This window comes from Macrobrachium rosenbergii, chromosome 12, assembly GCF_040412425.1.
Source record: "Macrobrachium rosenbergii isolate ZJJX-2024 chromosome 12, ASM4041242v1, whole genome shotgun sequence".
In the NCBI taxonomy this organism is placed as follows: domain Eukaryota; kingdom Metazoa; phylum Arthropoda; class Malacostraca; order Decapoda; family Palaemonidae; genus Macrobrachium; species Macrobrachium rosenbergii.
In genome coordinates, this window is record NC_089752.1 from 90,449,048 (window position 1) to 90,471,052 (window position 22,005).

Here is a 22,005-nt window from a genome sequence, read left to right on the forward strand (position 1 = left end):
ACGGAGAAAGAGAGATACATACACAGATTTAGAGAGAGAGAGAGAGAGAGAGAGAGAGAGAGAGAGAGAGAGAGAGAGAGAGAGAATGGCAAGCTTGAGTACAGGGAATGAGAGAGACAAACGAAGAAAAAGAGATGCATACACAGATTTAGAGAGAGAGAGAGAGAGAGAGAGAGAGAGAGAGAGAGAGAGAGAGAGAGAGAGAGAGAGAGAGAATGGCAATCTTGGGTATAGAGAATGAGACAGACGAACGGAGAAAAAACGATACATACACAGATTTAGAGAGAGAGACCTTAACCTTACCTTACACACCTTACAGTTCGTTCGGGTTGCCCCAGGTCCCTCAGTGTGAGGCACCTCTGATGTCTACCAGAGAATTGCTAACGCATCTTCCGGTATATTTTGCATCTTCCAATCTTGGATGGTCAGGGATGCATCTTAGATATTTGTCGAGCTTATTCTTAAACACATCTATGCTCACTCCTGATATGTTCCTCAGATGAGCTGGTAACGCATTGAATAGACACTGCATTATCGATGCCGGTGCGTGGTGGATTAACGTCCTGTGTGCTTTCCTTAGTTTTCCTGGTATAGTTTTGGGCACTATTAATCTACCTCTGCTTGCTCTTCTGATATGTTTAGCTCCATGATGTTTTCGGTAATTCCTTGTATCTGTTTCCATGCCTGTATTATCATGTAGCATTCTCTTCTCTTTTCGAGACTATATAAATTTAGAATTGTAGTCTTTCCCAATAGTCAAGGTCCTTAACTTCTTCTAGTCTGGCTGTAAAGGACCTTTGTACACTCTCTATTTGTGCAACACCCTTTTGGTAGTGTGGGTACCATATTATATTGCAATATTCAAGTGGACTACGCACATACGTTTTATAAAGCATAATCATGTGTTTTTGCTTTGCATTTTGCCAATAGTATTGCTATTTGATCATTGCATAACATATTCCTATTCAACATCACACCAAAGTCTTTATCTGCATCGTTATTTGTGACTGTCTCGTTATTAGGTCCTCTATATGCATATAGCATTCCTTCTTTATCACCGTAATTTACTGATTCAAATTTATCAGAGTTAAATACCATCCTATTTACCTCTGTCCATTCATATACTTTGTTTAGGTCTCTTTGTAGCGAGTTCCTATCTTCATCACAAGTAATTCCTCTACTTATTCTTGTCATCGGCGAAACTTCTCACTACCAAGTCCTTAACATTTCTCGTCGTTTGCAATCACTATCTGTTTTCTGTTTTGCAAAAACTCTTTTATCCATTTTCCTACTTTGTCCACAATATTATGTTTTTTAATTTTTTTCGCTAATATATTATGGTCTACTTTGTCAAAAGCTTTTGCAAAGTCTAGGTAAACCACATCTGTATCTTTTTCGTTTATCATATTTTTATATATGCTTTCATGGTGGACTAACAGTTGGGTTTGTGTACTTTTTCCGGGTACAAAACCATGTTGTCCTATATTAAACAAACTATTTTTCATTAAATGTTTCATTATATTTTTCTTCATTACCCTTTCATACACTTTCATAATATGAGATGTCAGACTCACAGGCCTATAATTACTTGCCTCTAGTCTTGACCCACTTTTGAAAATAGGGGTAATATATGCTAATTTATGCTCATCATAAATCTTGCCTGTATCTACACTTTGTCTTAATAATATTGCGAGCGATTGAATGAACCACTTTCTTTAACAAAATGGCAGGGACGCCATCTAGTCCGGTTGTTGATCCATTTTTAATTTCATTAATAGCCTGCACAATATCGGCTTCATTAATATCTATGTCCGATAAATATTCACCATTTTCATCTCTTATTTCTGTATCATTATCTTCATTATCAATTCTAGGTGCAAATTCACTCTTATATCTTTCCGACAATATGTTACACATTTCCTTTTTTTCATTTGTTAATTGCCCTCCAATTCTTAGAGGGCCTATTTCTACTCTTCTTTTATTCATCTTTTTTGCATATGAGTACAAAATTTTGGGGTTTTGCTTGATATTTCTAGGTCCCGTTTTTCATTTTCTGTTGATTGTATAATCTTTTGTTCTGCATTTTCTATCTTACTTTTTAGTTCCATCATTTGCCATGCATTCTTTTCTTTTGCAAGAGCTTTTTTCCACTTTCTGATTTTCTGGAACAGGATCTTCTGTCTCTTGGTATGCATGACTTATGTTTACTTTTCTTCTTTGGCATATATTTATCCACTATTTTCTCTAATATTTTATATAATATTTCCGTATTTACCTGTATATTGTCGCTTGCGAATATGTTTTCCCAGTCTTTGTTTAATTCTTCATTTATTTCTGACCATTTTATATTTTTACTATAGAAATTGTATTTTCCATATCCTTCCCATTTTTTCATCTCTTGCTTATCTCTGTTTTCACTTGCTTTGGAATGGACTGCTAATTCTATGACATTATGGTCTGAAATACTCGTAATATATACTATTATAACTTTAACATAATTCACCTCGTTCACAAATACTAGGTCTAAAATATTATCCTTTCTTATTGGCAGGTGATTTATTTGCTGGATGTTATGTTCTAGTAGCATATCTAATAGCTTTTCAAATTGCCTCTTATCTTCTCCGCTACTATTACTCTCTTTTTTATATGTACAAATACAACCACAATCTCCTATTCGTTCTTTCCAACCTACGAAAGAGAGAGAGAGAGAGAGAGAGAGAGAGAGAGAGAGAGAGAGAGAGAGAGAGAGAGAGAGAGAGCGCGATTGGCAAGCTTGGATATAGAGAATGAGAGACAAATGGAGAGAGATACATACACAGATTTAGAGAGAGAGAGAGAGAGAGAGAGAGAGAGAGAGAGAGAGAGAGAGAGAGAGAGAGACTGGTAAGCTTGGGTATACAGAATGAGAGAGATGCAGACGAAGAAAGAGAGATACATACATAGATTTAGACAGAGAGAGTGCCAAGCTTAGAGATAGAGAATGAGAGCGACACGGGGAGAGAGAGATGCATACATAAATTTAGAAAGAGAATGGCAAGCTTGGGTACAGATAATGAGAGAGACATGGAAGGAGAGAGACGCACGCAGATTTAGAGAGAGAGAGAGAGAGAGAGAGAGAGAGAGAGAGAGAGAGAGAGAGAGAGAGAGAGAGAGAGAGAGAGATTGGCAAGGTTGGGGACAGATAATGAGACACACACGAAAGGAGAGAGATGCATTCGGAGATTTAGAGAGAGAGAGAGAGAGAGAGAGAGAGAGAGAGAGAGAGAGAGAGAGAGAGAGAGAGAGAGAGTTTTTTTACCACGACTAATTAGATCTAACATAGAAGTTGAGGTGTGGGACTTTTTTCTTTTCGTAATACTGAGACAGATGCTATTTCAGGTAATGAATCCTAAGGAATATGGACAACAGATGCTTAAACCTCATTCTCAACGATTAAACAAGAACAAGCTGTCCCAGTGTACGTAGGCTGATCGAAAAACATTCTCTGCTTGAAAAGTGTAACTTTCAATCAAGTCTCATTAGAAGTATTAAAACACACATTTTCTTTGTTTACTGAAAATATCGCCTTCAGCGTGGATTCAAATTAAAAAGAAAAGCGAACTAGTTATAGATGCTCAGGATTTTCATTTACAGAGCTCTCCTATTCTAAGAATTTCTAATCCCTAGCTCATATTTTCCTGGGAAACTCCCATGTTTTGCCGCAAGGCTTCTCTCCACTTTCATTCCCCTCTCCAATTCTTCCATCACATGTTGAAGCCATATGACTATCTGAGAGTACACTGAAACATTTTCCAATGTACTTTTCATGTGAATAATCCATTATGATAACAAGGCAATGAGATTTCATACACGGGAAAGAGAATGAGTGAAATTCTTTCAAATTCCCTTACCATACAAGTATTATACTGATAAGACATCGTTCTAAGGATTTAATGAAGATATAAATTTCAGACTCACATCGGGATCGAACCAGGTCTCTCAAATGAAATGCCAGAGCAGTACTAATTGACTCGCACAAGTCATAAAAGAAGTTGGAACCTAAGTACTTCTGTATCTGGTGTTTTTCCCTGGTAGGCTGCAGCCTAACGTACCATCATTTTCACAATGAAGGTATATTTACGTTCGTTAGCATACGTACATACGTTCAGCTCTTAAAAAAAAAGTTACCAAGTCTCCCCACGAATTTTTCAGAATTCAAAATGTCGGATTTAACCTTTTTTACATTGAAATATTTTGGGCATAATCAATCAAATTCACTAATGCTCGCTTCATTTTTGCAGTGTACTGAATTTTAATGACATTCAAAATACAAAAGCAAAACCACTAAGGTTTATATAGGTGAGTTAATCAAATCCAAGGATTTCCCGAATTAATTTCTGTTGAATGCGTAATTACGGACTATTCCTTGTACTTATTATCCATAGTTCCTGGTTCTGTCTACAGCACTACAGATGGCTCGGTAATTCTGTTCACAGGGAACTTTGTTTTACGAGTTAAGAGCCTTTCGGGCTCATTATATAATTTTTTTTCATTTTTAATGTTCATAATAATGGTGAGTTATCTATAAATGGGAGGACTTTGACCTAAAGATTCTCACTGCACAAGGCTGGTAATACTCATCAACATGATTTCTCTCTTGTCATCAGACTTTGCACCTGTCATATAGGCTGTGAAATTTCATCAATATTCTTTCACGGATGTTCCTCTATGAGAGAGCAAAAAATGACTTGTCGGTCAACCTTTTTGAGTGGCTATTTTGATTTCGAACCACCTTCTCTTTGAAACATCAGGGTCTCCTAGCCCAGGGGTCACCCAAATGGTCGATATCGACCCCTGGGGGTCGATGGGAATATTCAAGGGGTCGAGGTGCGCCTGGGGGTCAAAAGGGGTCCGATTGATCTTTTGGGTCGAATACTGACATTCGTATAAGAAATAAAAATACAAAAATACAACTTGCTGAAATACATTTTTAGCTCATATGTGATTGTTTTTACTGCCTAATTAATTTATGTTATGTTTGAACTCTAATGAAACATAACGATGATAATATAGTTTTGATAATTCATCATTAGTTGGAATATCTGTTTTCACATAAATGTATTGACTTGAATTTTCTTTACCCATATGCTCTATTTTTTAAATACTTGATAAACGTATTAATTACATTATTCATCATTAGCATTCTTCAGAAGTAAAAGCCTCAGTGATTATTGGGGGCAATGTAAACACTACTACTACTGTAAATACCCTAAGCTTAGTGCAGTGGTTGAGCCAAAGTTCGTACTAGGCTGAAGTTGGGTTCAGCCTCCCATACGCAGTTCTAATAAAATGAATATGGAAGAGTGTGGTAAGAACTCACCAATCTCCAGCCAAATACCAATGCCCTTGCATGATGCTCATCAAACACAGCTTTCCCATAAATGATGTCAACCACTTCAATAAAAAGTTATCTTAATTTATTTTAAATGTATTTATTATGACCCATAATATTTACGTAGTTTCCCTCTCACTATTATTATTGATGTCAGGTTAGGTATCGAAACTAGGGGTAATGCAAATGCAGCGCACGCGTACAATATAGGAATCTGAGAAGTACAGCTTGTCCGTCTAAGACATCGTCTGTCTGTCACGAAACTCTTCCGACACTATGGCAATAAACAGTTTTTCCTTTTTGTTTCCTTATATTTTAGGAAAGATACTCCAGGGTGGAGGAGATACAAAACAACAGCTTCGCTATGCTTTGTATGGAGCTTCCCGCACTAATGTACGTGGAAACTGCACATCTGCTTAATTATTATTATTAATTTATTTTTTTTTTACATGCTAGAGGTCGATGAGGAATCAAGGTCTCCATGAAGGGGTCGATAGTCCAAAAGGTTTGGAGACGCCTGTCCTAGCTCATGCCATTTTAAAGGTAACCTTCGCTAAGTGACTGTCAGAGTAGTGTGCATGGCGAAACTCCCAGAAATAATTTTCAGTTACTTGTGAAATGAGGCAGTAATACCATCAATGAGGTCAAATTATTCAGTACAAGTGTGATTTAATTATTCAAAAGTGCTTCTCTACTTAAAAGACTCAGCCGACAGTTAAAACTCCGTTTTTTAAGGGTACAAGCCTCGGTTCTAACCGTTAATGACCATAACATAGGGGTGGAATCGTTTGGTTTAGTGGTTACGAAGACATAGTACGTTGAAGTTAGGTCTGAGTCTTTTAAAAGATGGCCTCCACCGCTGCTGAAGTATAAATGACTATCTTGCACTTTCGATGCCCACAACCCTTATACTCCTGAAGCAAGTATTAAATATCAGTACCCGTAGAAAGGGCTGGGGGAACAATGATAACTTATCTAGAATCGGTGCTTTTCAACAAAAATGAAAGCAGGAAAAATACAGAAAAATACAAAATTGTGTGATAATAATGCTATTTTTTTTTTCCTCCCAGTTTACAGTCTGCAGGAATTATTCCCCATGTATAACTGCTAATATTATACAAGAGCTTCTAAACCTCCAATTTAACAAATTATTTCATTGTTTTGCAGTTTTATGGTTGTGGTAAATCTTTTGTTTCTCAATACAGTGACACCTAACCGCTAAATCAATCAATCAACCAGTATTGTTTCTCAAACACCGTAGTTCCTCAAGATCTGACTCTTAAAATGCTATTATTTATTACCATCCAGTTGCACGATTACATAAGAAATCCCTTGTGATCGGGTCTGACTAGCTAATATTCATGATTTCACTGAAGGGAACAAATGAAGCCTGATCTTGTTCTTTTTCTTTCGCGAAGCTCATTTTCGTCCCTTCACTCCCATAAAAATTAACTTTACTTGTTACTAAGACCTAAAATTTTCAGTTGTGTTTACTCATTTTACACGAAATCTACTGATGGCTGCCATACCAATTCAGGTACTGCCTGATGACCGAGATTCCGAGGAGAAAGCCTCATTTCGTTTTACTGAAAGCACTTGACAGATATTGGTTGCGAACCGTCTCATACGTGTTACAAGATTAATGACTTTATTTGAGGTTAGCTACTAAATTACTAAGAATACGTAATATGGTCGATTATAGGCCAGAGTGCATTTCGTGAAGACCTTGTCAGATGGCAGAGGCATGACATTGTCTGTTTATTTACTGCTGTGTAAACCTAGTCACGAGTAGACCTGGAAATCAAGTGTTTAATACTCAAAGTAGGTCAGATTAATAGACATGAAATGCATATCAAACCTATTCGTGAAGACAGCCGATATAAAAGTCAAATGCAAAAGTTCACAAGGACTATTACACTTTCACAGTCATTCTTCTGTGTTAAGCAAAAGACAATGTTATGTTACCGGAAGGAGGGGGGGCTAACTTCCTCACTTGGGGGTAAAAAAAAAATGCGTTAATTCCAATAATGTCATTGTTTTGCTTTTCACTTACCATTCTAGTCTCTCTCTCTCTCTCTCTCTCTCTCTCTCTCTCATAAAACTTGGGGCAGTTCCCCCTGTGCTTTTGTTACCTCAAAGCTAATAATTTTAATATTTTTTCTTGTCAATGTTCAAGTGGTATCAACCCATGCGTATAAAATCAACATGACGTACGGTATGCGATTTGCTACGTCTGTCTTTAGTTGCCTTTTTGTATTGCATCTTTAATCTTTTATTGCGCTTATTCTTTTCCCTCTTTAGATTTCCTTTCTCTTTTATATTTATTTTACCGAGGAGTCTTACTGAGTAACACTGCCATGTTATCATCGTCATCATCATTATCATAATAAACATCTCACAGTCGTCAAAATACATTTGTATGATTATATCTTACCATTTTCATTCTTATTGTTTGAAAAACAACCAACCTTAGAAGCCGCAACATATATCTTCTCTACGTTCAGCACATATTTCTGTCGTTATCTCCCAAAATAAAACCACATAATCCACCCTTCCTGTTCCTGAGTTTCTGCAGGATACCGGTATTTCTGATATTTCCATTATCAATCGCCGCGGTAGTTGGCGGTTAGTAATGCCCAGCAACCCAGAGTACACAAAAACCCCGACTTTGGCCCTTTACAACTCTGGAAAATTCATCCGACCGGGATGAAACTCGGGCTTAAAGGTTTCTCACTAAGGTCTCTAACCATGCCAAATTTCATCAAAATCCATTTAGCCGTTCCGGAGATGCAGATACAAATTTCTGACATTCAGGGGATGTGGTGGGGAGTGGGTGAGTGGGTGGGAGAGGGTCCTAACATATCTGTGGCGCAATGACGGTAAAAGATACAGCCGTGATACTTAGTTTTTCTAAAAGCTCGTATTCTGGAGGGGAGCCTTTAGGGGTTTGTTTTTTGAAACGAATTTTTAAAGTTATGGTGGGCCATTCAAATTACCCACCAAATTAAAATTTCCTGATGCTCAGGTACGGACTGATCCCAACATTAGAAGCGACCCTGTTTTCTTAATGTGTGTGAATAACTAGTGGTGTTAGGAAAAGATGGCTGACCTACTGTCAATTATCTATCAATCTATATAATACTAAAACTCTGAAACATTTGTTTGTTTCTTTGTTTGTTTGTTTGCACACCGGAAGGTAAACAGGGCTGGTGCTGCCCGATAGACTTTTGCTGACTATATTAGTAGGGTTAATTTGGCTTTGGGTATGGGTATGGGTATGGGTATAGGTATAGGTATGGTATGGATATGGGTGCAGATATGGGTATGGGCATGGCATGGATATGGGTATGGGTATCATTATGGGTATGGGTATGGTGTGGATAAGGGCATGAGTATGGGTATGGGTATGGTACAGATATGGGTATGGGTATAGTACAGATATGGGTATGGGTGTGGGTATGGGTATGGCACAGATATGGATATGGATATGGGCATGCATAGGTATGGGTGTGTTTGTTTGCACACCAGAAGGTAAATAGGGCTGATGCTGCCCATAGACTGTTGCTAACTATTATTAGTAGGGTTAATTTAGCTGTGGGGATGGGTATGGGTATGGTACAGATATGGATCTGGGTATGGTATGGTATGGTATGGATATGGGTATGATATGGGATGGTATGGTATGGTACAGATATTGATATGGGTATGGGTATCATTATAGGTATGGGAATGGTATGGGTATGGGTATGGGTATGGTACAGATTTGGATACAGGTATGGTACAGATATGAGTATGGTACAAATATGGGTATGGTACAGATATGGTTATGGGTATGGTATGGATATAGTATGGGTATAGGTATGGTACAGATATGGGTATGGGTATGGGTATGGGTATGGGTATGGGTTTGGGTATGGGTATGGGTATGGACCTTTTGTTAAAAATGAATGGTCTAGTCTTAATCAAAAATTATCACACTCATTGAATTTACCTACGAGGTTTTAGTTTTCGCAATCATTGACCTACCTTACATAAAGAACCTCAGTAGTTAAAATGTTTCCACACACACACACACACATGCACATTATATATATACAGTATGTATATATATATATATATATATATATATATATATATATATATATATATATATATATATATATATATATAGATAGATAGATAGATAGATAGATAGATAGATAGATAGATAGATATGTCATAACAAAAGAGTGGGGTTGTTTAGGTTTTAGATATAGTCTTCTTAGACCTATGTGGCTTCTCATTGATAATGGTCAGCTCAGCTCGGTTACCCGCTGAGCTGACCACTATCACGGAGAAGCCACTTTGGTCTAAGAACACTATATCTAAAAGCTAAACAACCCCATTCCTTTGTTACTACATTTTTCTCGATCTAGGGCATTGCCATTTCAAAAAAGAGACTGAAATCACAGGCAAAGAAGTGATGAAATCACAAAAGGGGTAGTAAAGCCCAGCCACAAGAGACAGATGTGGAGGTCAGGGGATACAAAGGAAGGGGTAGGGCATAGGGTTTTTCTCCTGAACTTGAAAAATTATGATGAAAGCAAAAAGTAGAAGGAGGAATCTTTTCTCAATCAGTATAGAAAGTGAGAGCCATTATAATACACATATTGAACAGGCTTCAGTTTAGACGAACCATCGCTGATGATGTGAAAATTAAGCAAGAGCGCCTGATTCCAGTGCCACCCAACACTGACCCAGCCCAGCTTTTTGTTGAACAATAGTCTCTAGTCAACAGCAACAACAACAATTGGGATGAGTTCGCCAAATTATTCTCGACGAAAAAGACGAAAAAAGAAAAAACAAAACAAACAAACAAACAAAATGTTACCCACAAAGAAGAGTTGCATTTATATGATCGAGTGCTTCTGAGTGGATACATTTGCTATATGTCTTCAAACTGTATTGCTTGAAGAAGTGCCAGTGTCTATTTCTTCAGGTATGGTTAGCGTTGTGTATTATAATGGCACTCGCTTTCTATACTGATTGAGAAAAGACTCCTACTTCTACTGTTCGCTTTCATCATAATTTATCAGGCTGAGGAATAAAGCCTACACCCTACCCCTTCCTATGTGTCCCCTGACCTCCAAATCTGTCTCTTGTGGCTGGGCTTTTCTGCCCCTTTTGTGATTTCATCACTTTTTGCCTGTGATAACACTATGGGTTCATCATCGTCTCCTTACTTAAAATAATATTTTTCACCTAATACTGTGTAGGAAGTTTCGTTTTGTGGGAAAAGCATGTGTAAACAATATTCTTCTAATACACTATGGCTAACATACCTGAATTAAAATGAAAGAATTCACACCAGCAGCAATCAGGATGACGAAGTGTAGGGTTTCGATAAAAGACACCCTATGATGGACCAGAATTACCACTATAAATGGACGAGTTTTCGTAAATTCCTAGAGATTTCATCAAATCATACCTCGATCAGCAGATGACGTTCATGAAAGCAACATCATAGATTACATTTTCAATACGCTGCAAAAGAATGTGTCCCAAACCCTAAATTTTAGTGAACACGGCATCAGAGCGCGCTCAGTAGGACAAATATGCCAGGAAAAGAATGTAATCGAATTTCAACGGCAAATTAAAAGAGAAGACTCATTTCTAAAGCTGGAATCATTCACGATAATCACCATTTTCGAATGAATGAGATTCCCCGGAAAAGGCCAATTAATTGGGAAATCAATAGCACCAATCACCAAAGAGGCTCATTCATATGGTTCTGTCCCACGATAGCTCATGAAGCCTCTTTAATCCATAAAATTAATTTCATACCGATGAATCAAAGCCATTTCAACATGCATCACACACACATATATATACATACATGCATACATACATACATACACACACACACACACACACATACATATATATATATATATATATATATATATATATATATATATATATATATATATATGTATAATGTATATATTTATATATTTATATACACATGAGAGCACAAAGTCAATTATAGGGAAAATCTTTTTCTTAACGGACAGCGCCCACACCATAGCTAAATGCGATATCTGTGCTTATGGCATACCGATTTTAGGTCTTTGTATCAACATTTGTGGTAGAATCCTAAAATCTGCTGCATCATTGTTATCAGTACCTGCAATATGTGCTAAACATTGTTATCTGCTCTTCACATTTTTAATGTCTCCAATATTTTTTTTCGATAGTTAATACCAAGTCGGTAAAGAACTTTCATGTAGATAGTGAACTTCTATGTAATTATGTGCAGATTCTTAGAGTTTTAACGCTTAACAAATTGATGACGGTATAGGCTAGAGAATCAAAAGACTAATACGAAGGCCTACAACAACAGCACAGGCCCTGAAAACAATTCGGCAAATGTTAAAGGCAATTACTAGAGAATATTAATCACCATTCCTCTCTCTACTATACATAAATTCTCTGCTATGCATAAATTCTCTGCTATACATAAATTATCAATCTCAGGCCAGTAATATTAGAAAGCAACACCTGAGCAGTCATACTGATCTCTAATGTCTGATCTTCCAAACTAGAACTCTTATTCTTTGGCAAAATATAAAACATCATAAGATACTATTTTATTCTTTTTACATCTACATACTACATTGTGAGCAAAAGCTTCCGTCTGCTGGTAAAAAATTTTCTCAACTAGATCAGTTGACACTTGCTAACTTAAAAATATATAAGCAAGGTTTCATAACTCAAAGTACAAGTGGCTGTAGCTGAAACTCCTTTGTCCTATCTCCTACTTGCATAAAATCATGTTAAGGGTATTGTGTAATTTAAAACTATATGAGCGATTAAATCCATAATTTCCTACAATACTTAAATAAAAATAAAAACGCACCAAGATATTGTTTCCGATGTTCCATAGGCAGCAGCATATGCAAAGAAGCGAACAAGAGAGCGCATCCAAAATCCCACGCAGCTTCCAGAAGAGTATATAAAAAATATATAAGATTGAGAGAATTAATGGACCTGGCCACCAGACGACGACCAACTAAAGTCTTAAAGTAAGAGGAACACTGGAAACAAGAAAGAGGTCGAGGAGAGTCAGATTTAGGAGGTAAAGGGGGATAAAAGAAAAGTTTTGCTGACTCAACATTTCCCATTCTCCATTCTACCTACAGGAATCCCCTTACGTGTTACTGATAACAGTGTGCCTTTTACAGGGCAATAAAGTAAATAGTAAAAGAATTTCTAGCAACCTTTCAGCTCTAGCTACAAGGCTTTCTGACATTTGCTTTTCAGTAAGCGCATTTGTTTTCTGTCAAGACAGCTGTCGAAATTCAACTTTAAAATGCTCTAATCTTTACTTCTTTAAAACAAATCCTACGGGCACGCCACGCGGAGCTCTAGAAATACATCGCAGTGGTATGATTCTACATCTTCAAGCATTACTCAGAATAATAAGAATACTACGACTGACCTAGGAGACACAACCAGAGAGCAAACCAAACAGTCATGATGAGGCGCAATCGCCCATTAATCATCATTCATACCGACATTTCTGGAGTAAATATATTTCACTAAGAAACTAATTAGCGAAAAATCAGGCTTGTCGCAAAAGTGACTCATTTTTCTTAAAAGGACATACGGACAGACACAGGAAATTTTGTCACATATACACACGTGAATTTTTTCCCATTCACAAATATTTAGCAACAAATATCGTTTAATATCAAATTCACTATACCTTGGGAATGGTACAATAATAAACAATCGACTCTGACCATTCGGCTTTGATGACATACATATTATAAGGCATCTGGACCACCAAAAAATGCATGCTAACAATACCCTTACTTGGGTATCGAACTGCCGACCACTGGGGCACTAGGTGAACGCGTAGTCCATTCAGCTGCCAAGAGCATAACAGGAAGGAAGCAGATTATTCAAAAATCTTTGTTGTCTATGTATGTTTTGCAATTTGGAATGGTTCCTTACGTTGGATTGCTCTGGGTTGGACAATCTGCTCCCGGTTCTGAAGCTAACTCCTCTATTTCAAACAATAGGACAAACACAAAAGAGACAGCGGCTTAACAACTTTTATTTAGAACCATGCCTTTGTGCACTTATAAAATCTTTGCTTAACATGTTCTCAAGCAGCAAGAAATTAGCTGATTGAAAATCTCTCTCTCTCTCTCTCTCTCTCTCTCTCTCTCTCTCTCTCTCTCTCTCTCTCTCTCTCTCTCTCTTTCATTTCATTCAAGTAAGCCGTGAGTGATAACCTTTCGAGTGTGCGTGACCCACTTCAAAGAAAGACGGGCCGACACAGAAATTAAATTTATTAAATTAAGTAAAAGAAATACCTCTGTCCCACAAGTAGATGAGGGCGAGTTAAGCTTTTACAGTGATAACTTGTCGGTCGAGTGAGGCCTGCTACCCATACCGAAACCATAGTTTTCACCCTCTGAAAGAAGAGCGGTTACCACTGGGACCAACCACTCACGAGGACCTTTAGAGAGAGAGAGAGAGAAAAAAAAAACAAATTCACTTTATTCCACAGTGCCAATAAGTTGCTGCACTGTCATCAATTGAATAGCTTACTTCTCTCTCTCTCTCTCTCTCTTTTTACCTTCCCTTTCTCTCTCATTCAACTGTTACACTCTGCTGGGGGTAGAGTGCCTTTCTCTCTATATAGCCTAGTTGGACTCCAGTCAAGGGTCCCTAGGAACACATTGGCACCATAGTGCCACCAAGCAACAAATAGAAAATTAAATAAAACCAAAACAAAAGGGAACACAGAAGAGAAAGTTCTTCTGGAACCTAACCTGCACCAGTGCCACCAGTGCCTAGGGATACCACGTCACTGAAGTGCCACCAGTGTGACCTGTTCCCACCAGAACACGGCAGAGAATTACCTTCCTGGGGCTGGGGACTACAGTGCCACCTTTCAAAAAAGTGGACGACGTCTTGAGTAGAGACTGAAGAACGGAGGCAACTAGAAGACAGACGACTTCCTGCTAGCCCTCAAGGAGAAGGAGCTCGAGCTTGAAAGAGTAAAAAATGGAGAATGCAGAAGCTATGGCAGTCGACCTTACACCTGTTAGACGCCATTCCCCTGAGGACCAGAACCATGGCAGCAGAGAATTATAAAACCCTTCCTGGGGCTGTGGAGGGAAAAGCCAAGCGGCAGGTCTCACTAACATGGCGGAAGTTTGTAAAGCTCGGAACTTACCACCTGGGTCAAGGAGCAAGTGGACTTGACTTGGCCAAGCGGGAGAAGGAAGAAAGACTTGAGCAGAGGAAGTTTGAAGAAGAACGGAGGCAACTAGAAGAGGGCAGAGAAGAAAACTGAGACGACAGATGAGTTAGCCTGCAAGAAAGTGAGCTAGCCCTCAAGGAGAAGGCCAGAACTCGAGCTTGAAAGAGCAGGCCAAATGGAGAATGGTGCTGCCAAGCTATGGCTAGGCAGCAAGCCAAAATTTGTCAACCTCCAGCCCTACACACTGCTGCATCAAAGCACTCCTGCCTGTGACCCTTCCAGTCGAGCATCAATTCCTGAGTCCCCAAGTGGACTGAGGAAACCGGTGGGAAATGAAGTGGATAGCCATACCATTACCGTTCCCACGGTCCAACTCCAGGTTACGACACCTTGGGGCACGCTACCCCACCGCCTTGGCGTGGTGGGTGGAATTCGGCCCGGAGTGGCCTTCTTGTTGGGATGGAATCTTCTCTGGGGAAGCCCGTTACCAACGCCACTTCGCAGCCACGTTACCTCCTCCATGGAGGCCCCATCTGTAACTCTCGATAAAGTCAAACCCCCACCTTCCGCCCACCAAAGTGGTCCGCGGAAGAGGCACAAACCAAACTATTCTAGGCCTAGCCCTCTCCAGTCGCGAAGGGCTAGCCCACCAAGAGGTCCTCCCTCTCCCCGAAGAGATATTCAGGAGGAGCGGTACCGCTGCAGGACGTGCAAGCAGACAGACCATTCCACAAATTGGGAGGGCTGCCCAAGTAAGCAACGCCCAGCAGACGCCCCCAAACATGACTCTCGGAGAGGCTACGATCTCCTGCTGGGCCAGGAATCTCTGCCACAGCCAAATTCAAGTCGTCCAGGAGGTATTGCACCTCCGGACCCCTTGTCAGGCATGCCTGACCCTCAACTGCTGCCAGTGCCACTTGCGAGCACTGAGCAGTGCCACACTCCGTCCGCCACGGACATTGAGCTACCAATTAAGAAGGCCCCTATGCCGGGTCTAAATCATGAGGCGAATCCTCCTCCGGGAGATTTAGGATTCTCCATGCCGTTGATCATCGCAACCGGAGAGCCTCCAGCACCCGAGACGTCTTCTTTGCCAAATCTGACTCCAGAGGATGAACCCCTGGAGGATCGAAATGTTACCCCGTCTCTGGAAGACCAGGAACTGGCCTCCTCAGACGCAGAAGTCGAGATCGCTCTCGCTCCGGTTGTCGCAGCAGCCGGAGTGGAGAGCCCTCCTGTAGCTTTTGAAGTTGCCCCTAACTTCACACCCGCTAGCCCTTCTGGCCTGTCCCCAGAGTCGGTGCCCTCATCACCTCCTAAGCCTGATACTGATAGGCCTTGGAGGAACCCGAAGAAGAAGAAGAAGAAGAAGGGGTGGAAGAGAGCCCAGTAGTTGCCGAGCCATAAGCTCATCCAGGCACTAGTGCCCTCTCGGCACAGTGCCCTACCATCTTAGAGTGATCCTGGCCCCTTGCCCAGAGGAGGTAGCCAGTGTGATCTCTTTTTCTAGTACATAGCCTAGACCGCCTTAAGTACGGTACATCAAATTAGTAGCCTTGTTCCTTCCACTTACCACCGAGCCGCCGTAATCATGTAAGTAGCATAACTAACTTCAATAATCTTAACTGTTGTGAAACGAGCCACGATGCTCATGACACGCATGGCCTAAGACCTCAGTGAGGCACCCATTTATCATATGAGGCAACCCTCATGAATGAACTAGCAATTATTAATTGTATTAAACATAAACCACATTGTAATTTAGTTAGATCATTAACTCTTATGTCGGTGCTATGGTCGGGTTAGGATAGGTTGGGCTAGGAAATACCATAGAATGTACCACTAGGCTAGGTCTAAAAACATCATGATTGTAGGAGGTACCCAATAATAACCGTAAGCACCTTCTAGTACTATTAGAATTAGGTAAAGTAGTGATTATAGCTCATATCCTATCTAGGGTTAGGTAGTTCTGTAGCTAGGTAGGCTAACCAGGACTAATCTGCTCAGGGGAAGAAGAGTAACCTACTAGAGGCGAACAGCTTGCTTAGGACAGACTTTCAAGCCCGAAAAGGGAGTGAAGGCGCTCTTAAAGGGGGGGGGGAGCTTTTATAAATATTACTGCTGTTCGCCCTCGATGTGTTTATGTGTAGTAATATTAGTCAGATTGACCTCGACAGAGAACATCTCTGTCCTGCAGGTAGGCCAGGCCATTCAAAATAACAATCACAGCAGAGACAGACGGCGTCCTCGCATAGGCAGGAATAGGCTGGGTAGTTCAAAAACAAAATATGCCGATGGCATTAGGGACCTAAACCTCAGAGAGGGTTTTCACTCAATAATCTCTAGTAATGGTGGTCTTAAGCTGTCTTTCCCTTAACCCTACGCATTCAGCGATGTCATTGTCAAGGTTGGAGTGCCTGGGGCGTCGTGTAAAGATGCAGCCAGTCACCTTGCGGGAACCAGAGCGAGGTGAGAGAGAGATTCAAGCTACCTTGGAGATCAGACGTATTCGGGCTGTCTCTCCATCCTTTGTCTATCGTCTTTATTAGTGAATGGTGAAGCACGAATTACTACCCGGAACTTCCGATCATCCGTTGTATGCGCGCCAACGCTTCGTCCTAAGGTAAAATCTGTGTTTTGTTCAAAACTTCGTCCATTCTTTTATCCTCTTTTCTGTATTTCCAAATCTTTCTTTGTTTCATTCTCCAGCCACCATTTAAGGTAATCGCTTGTACGAAGTCTAAGATTAAGCCAAATAATTATATTGTTAGCTTTATCCAAATTATTCCAGTGAGAGTACTAGGACTTAGGGTAAGCAAGGCATTTTAATTCTGTATGCACTCTTTGTGTCTCGGTCCATTGCTTGGAGGAACTGCTGTGTTTTGTTTTTAATACCATCTTCACGAGTAGAGATTTTTCTGCATCCATAGTTGGTGACATTTATCATAAAGTCTTTATTCCTATAATATTCTTTGTTAAGGTTAATTACCCTTAACTGGCGACCTTTGGTTAATTAACGTCTGTCTTTGAGGTTAATTCGTGGCTTCAGGTGACAGGTTACATGTATTCTTGGCATGCAGGGCCGTGAAACTTTACGTAAATTAAACAATAACTGATCAGCCAATTCGCACATAACAATATATATATATATATATATATATATATATATATATATATATATATATATATATATATATATATATATATATATATATATATATATATATATATATATATATATATATATATATATATACATATATATACATATATATATATATATATATATATATATATATATATATATATATATATATATATATATATATATATATATATATATATATATTGTAAAATCCGCGTCAGAAGGTGAGTGAAAACCGGGACTATGAATTAGTACCTTCGTAGTTTATTCTACGAAAGTACTTGTTCAAAAGTCCAGGTTTTCACTCACCTTCTTAAGTGAATTTTATTTTATAATGTATATGTGTATATATATATATATATATATATATATATATATATATATATATATATATACACACATATATACAGTATATATATCCAATGCAGCACAAGGGACACATCCTTGAGAATATTATAAAATCCACGTCAGAAGGTGAGTGAAAATCAGGACTTTTGAACAAGCACTTTCGTAGTTTATTCTACGAGAGTACTTTGTTCAAAGTTCCGGTTTTCACTATCTTCTGAAGTGGATTTTATAATATATATATATATATATATATATATATATATATATATATATATATATATATATATATATATATATATATATATATATATATATATATATATATATATAACATACATTGCAAACACATACAATTCATGTGTTTATATTACCGAATAAAAAACTTACCACTGACGAATTCCTATCACACTTGTGTGTTCCAAGAAAGTAGGAGAGTTGGGAGTCAGGTGGATCAGCCTCCAGGTCACACTGGTTGATATCTAATGGCGTTACGTCAACATCTACGCTGAGCATGCCCATGTCTCTGCAAAGGAAAGGGAACCAAAGTTAAACCAGAATGACCGAATAAATAGGCCTAATTAACGGAAGGTACACAAAATTATTTTGCAGTGATTGGACGGCAAAACAAATTTTATATCTGGCTGATATTAGAGTAAATCTCGATGTATTCTTTAAACTACCATCGATGATATAAAGAAAAAACTTTCAACTGTCATTGAGGTATCGGTTACTTCATCTGCACATATTAATGCGTGAACGTACATGTGATGTGTATACTTGCATGCGTACAGACACACAGCTATAAACACGAATGTACACACACACATATATATACATACACACACACACACATATATATATATATATATATATATATATATATATATATATATATATATATATATATATATATATATATATATATATATATATATATATATATATATATACATGTGTGTATGTATGTATGTATGTATGTATGTATACAAAGCTTTGACTTTTTAAGAATGCGCTTTTCATTTCAGCACCTCACCTGAAGTTAGCATTGCTTACTACATGAAAAAAGACCAAACAAAGCATTATGAACACATGTATATTTCAAGGAACAATGCGAATTTTATTACTTTCTCTGCCATATTAATGCCGAAAGGGAAACGAAGCTTACTCAAAAACCTATTAAAATATCCAAAGAGCAACATTCATATCAACCAGTCGCAACAAACAACAAAAATCTTATGCGAACTTGCCCCAGTTTGTTTGTGTATTTTTGCCAAAATTCTCCTCTCGAGCGGCAGTAAGCAACCAAATACAAATTACATCAAATTTTCTTCCAGCTCGAAAAATCTTCTGCTCTGCATTATTGCTCCCAAGGTTGTCGTCTTCAAGGCCAAAAGTCCAATTTAATTATTATCTGACATTTACGCTTCACTGAATTTGTGAAAATGGGAAGCCAGAGACGTAGTCTTTTAAACTGTTAACATGAGGAATTATAATGTTTTCATCGTATCTCACAAACATCGGCACTTTCAGCTCACATACACAGAGAAGGAACCTCAAGATAGGTGACCAGTCTTTTTGTCCAGTCTATGGTGTCTGAGTTACTTGATGTTTATCAAAACTTGTTTCCCCTGTAAGTAATGGGGGTCGTGGCAAATCTTTTCCTTTTATTGTTGTCTCACCTACAAGTTTGTATGTGATTAGGCATCTGCAATATAGAGCCGAATCGTAGGTTTCCATAGGTGTTCCACCTCCTCAAATATTGAATATACTACTAATCACACTCTCTGTAGCTCAGTTCATCAGCAACAGGAAAACCTCTCCACTTCCTACAAGTAAGCTAACTTTTACCTGGAACTTTATACGGTTCTGTTAAGCCGAATTTGACAATATTACACAATGTTATGGGCCATTTATAGGTAATTTTTAGCATCGTGAAAGCTGGATATTCTGCTACTATTTCATATAGCTCTTTGGTAGAAACAATAAAAATATTTTCCAAGAACTGAGAGCTTATCGTTTCGATTCTGCTAAATCTTGAATACCATTATATGCAGCTTGACATCCATCTCTTCATTAAATCTAGATATTTATTCACTCAACTCAAAACATTACACTGGTCAGGAGAGTAGGAAGATGAAACCCACATACTCAAAATTACACATGTAAGCATGATTATAAATTTAGTTTTAAGCGAATACCCACACAAGAGCAAGCAGCATTTTTCCTCACAAATCTAATTCTCACACACACACACACACACACACACACACACATATATATACATATATATATATATATATATATATATATATATATATATATATATATATATATATATATATATATATATATATATATATACAGGTGTAGCACGAGTTTATGCAAATATTTTGGGAAGTGAAAGAAAAAGTAATTTTGAGCAGAAAATGTTCTGTAAACATATGCATTTTAAGGCTTCGTTTGTTGGTGAGGGGAATTTTAAAATAACCATTATCATTAGCGCTGTTTTCATGCCATGAAGGTTGGTAGCGGGAAGTCGGAATATCCTGGGATGGTGGGTGGGGAGGGGTGCCGTATAGAAGGAGGATGGAGCGATTAGGCTGATGTGAATAAAGTACCTCCCAATCAAATGTATTATTTAGATTTTGAAGAAAAAAAATGCATACATCATTGAATCCCTTTCCCTTCCTTTAAGTGGTATTGATTGGACACCGATAAAAAAAAAAATTAAGCCTAATTGAATCTCACCTCCATCAAAGGTAGGTTTGCTTAATCATCAAATACCTATCAAAGATTTTAAAAGTATTTTTAAAATTCTCCCCCTCTCCATCTAAAGTATTCATCAGACACCAGACATAGACATAGACCTAGTTATGACTCCTGGTTCAACAATTCCGTGACGAGGCAGCAGGATAGAGCGAGTGAGAATTCAACGATCACAAATGAATGTTGCTCAAGAACATTCACACTACTTACTTGATACGTAAAGCCATATGTTACCGCTGTTAGCTAATTCTGGAAATTAGATTACTTGCAAGAAAAAAATATCATAATTAAAAGAATCCGCCAGCCTCGTTCACTGCAACCCGCCCACCCCAGGCTGCTCCGACCTCCCGCTATCAACCTCCATCGCATGAACGCAGTGCTAATGATAATGGTTATTTTAACATTCCCCTCACCGACAAGCGTAACCTTAAAATGTATATGTTTTTAGAATACTTTCTGCTCGAAATTACCTTTCCTTTCATTTCCCGAAATATTTGCATAAGCTCGTGTTACACCTTGTGTATATTATATTTATACAGTATATGTATATATATATATATATATATATATATATATATATATATATATATATATATATATAGAGAGAGAGAGAGAGAGAGAGAGAGAGAGAGGAGAGAGAGAGAGAGAGAGAGAGAGAGAGGTCATTTTACCAGACATTTAAGTCACAATGACACGTACGCTGATGAAGTCGAAAAGTGAAAAAATCGTTATGGTATATTATTGTTGTATTACTGTGGAGAAAATGGCCAACCTGTAATCATTATAGCAGAGTCCACCTAGCTTTTGCAGCTAAGCCCCGCCCACGGCACGCCACTGACTGGCTAGCTCTCGAAAGGGGAATGACGTCACACTAGTTAACCGTCCAAATGATTACCAGTAAGGACTTGACTCCGTTCGGTAATGTTGAGCTCTGTGGCCTTGAATGATGACCCCACAGATTTGAGTTCCCGGAGTTGTGAAGTATGCAACTGATATCTCCGATAAAGGATATATCATCAAGTTACCACATTAAGTGAAATAAAGCATAGACTTACGCAGCCATGTCAAATTTCTTATATTTTGAGGCAATGACAGGGCATAGGCCTACACGTCAAT

At 38.4% G+C, this 22,005-nt stretch overlaps 1 protein-coding gene across 7 annotated transcripts in view; it reads right to left on the reverse strand.

Annotated features, from left to right (window-relative positions):
• Positions 1-22,005, reverse strand: part of LOC136843752 (probable G-protein coupled receptor CG31760) — a 1,299,116-nt gene that overhangs the window by 276,526 nt on the left and 1,000,585 nt on the right. For all 7 annotated transcript variants that reach the window (XM_067112411.1, XM_067112413.1, XM_067112416.1 and 4 more), the window contains one exon: positions 18,511-18,646. In XM_067112411.1, the coding sequence (XP_066968512.1) occupies positions 18,511-18,646 (136 nt within the window). The remainder of the gene's footprint in view (positions 1-18,510; positions 18,647-22,005) is intronic.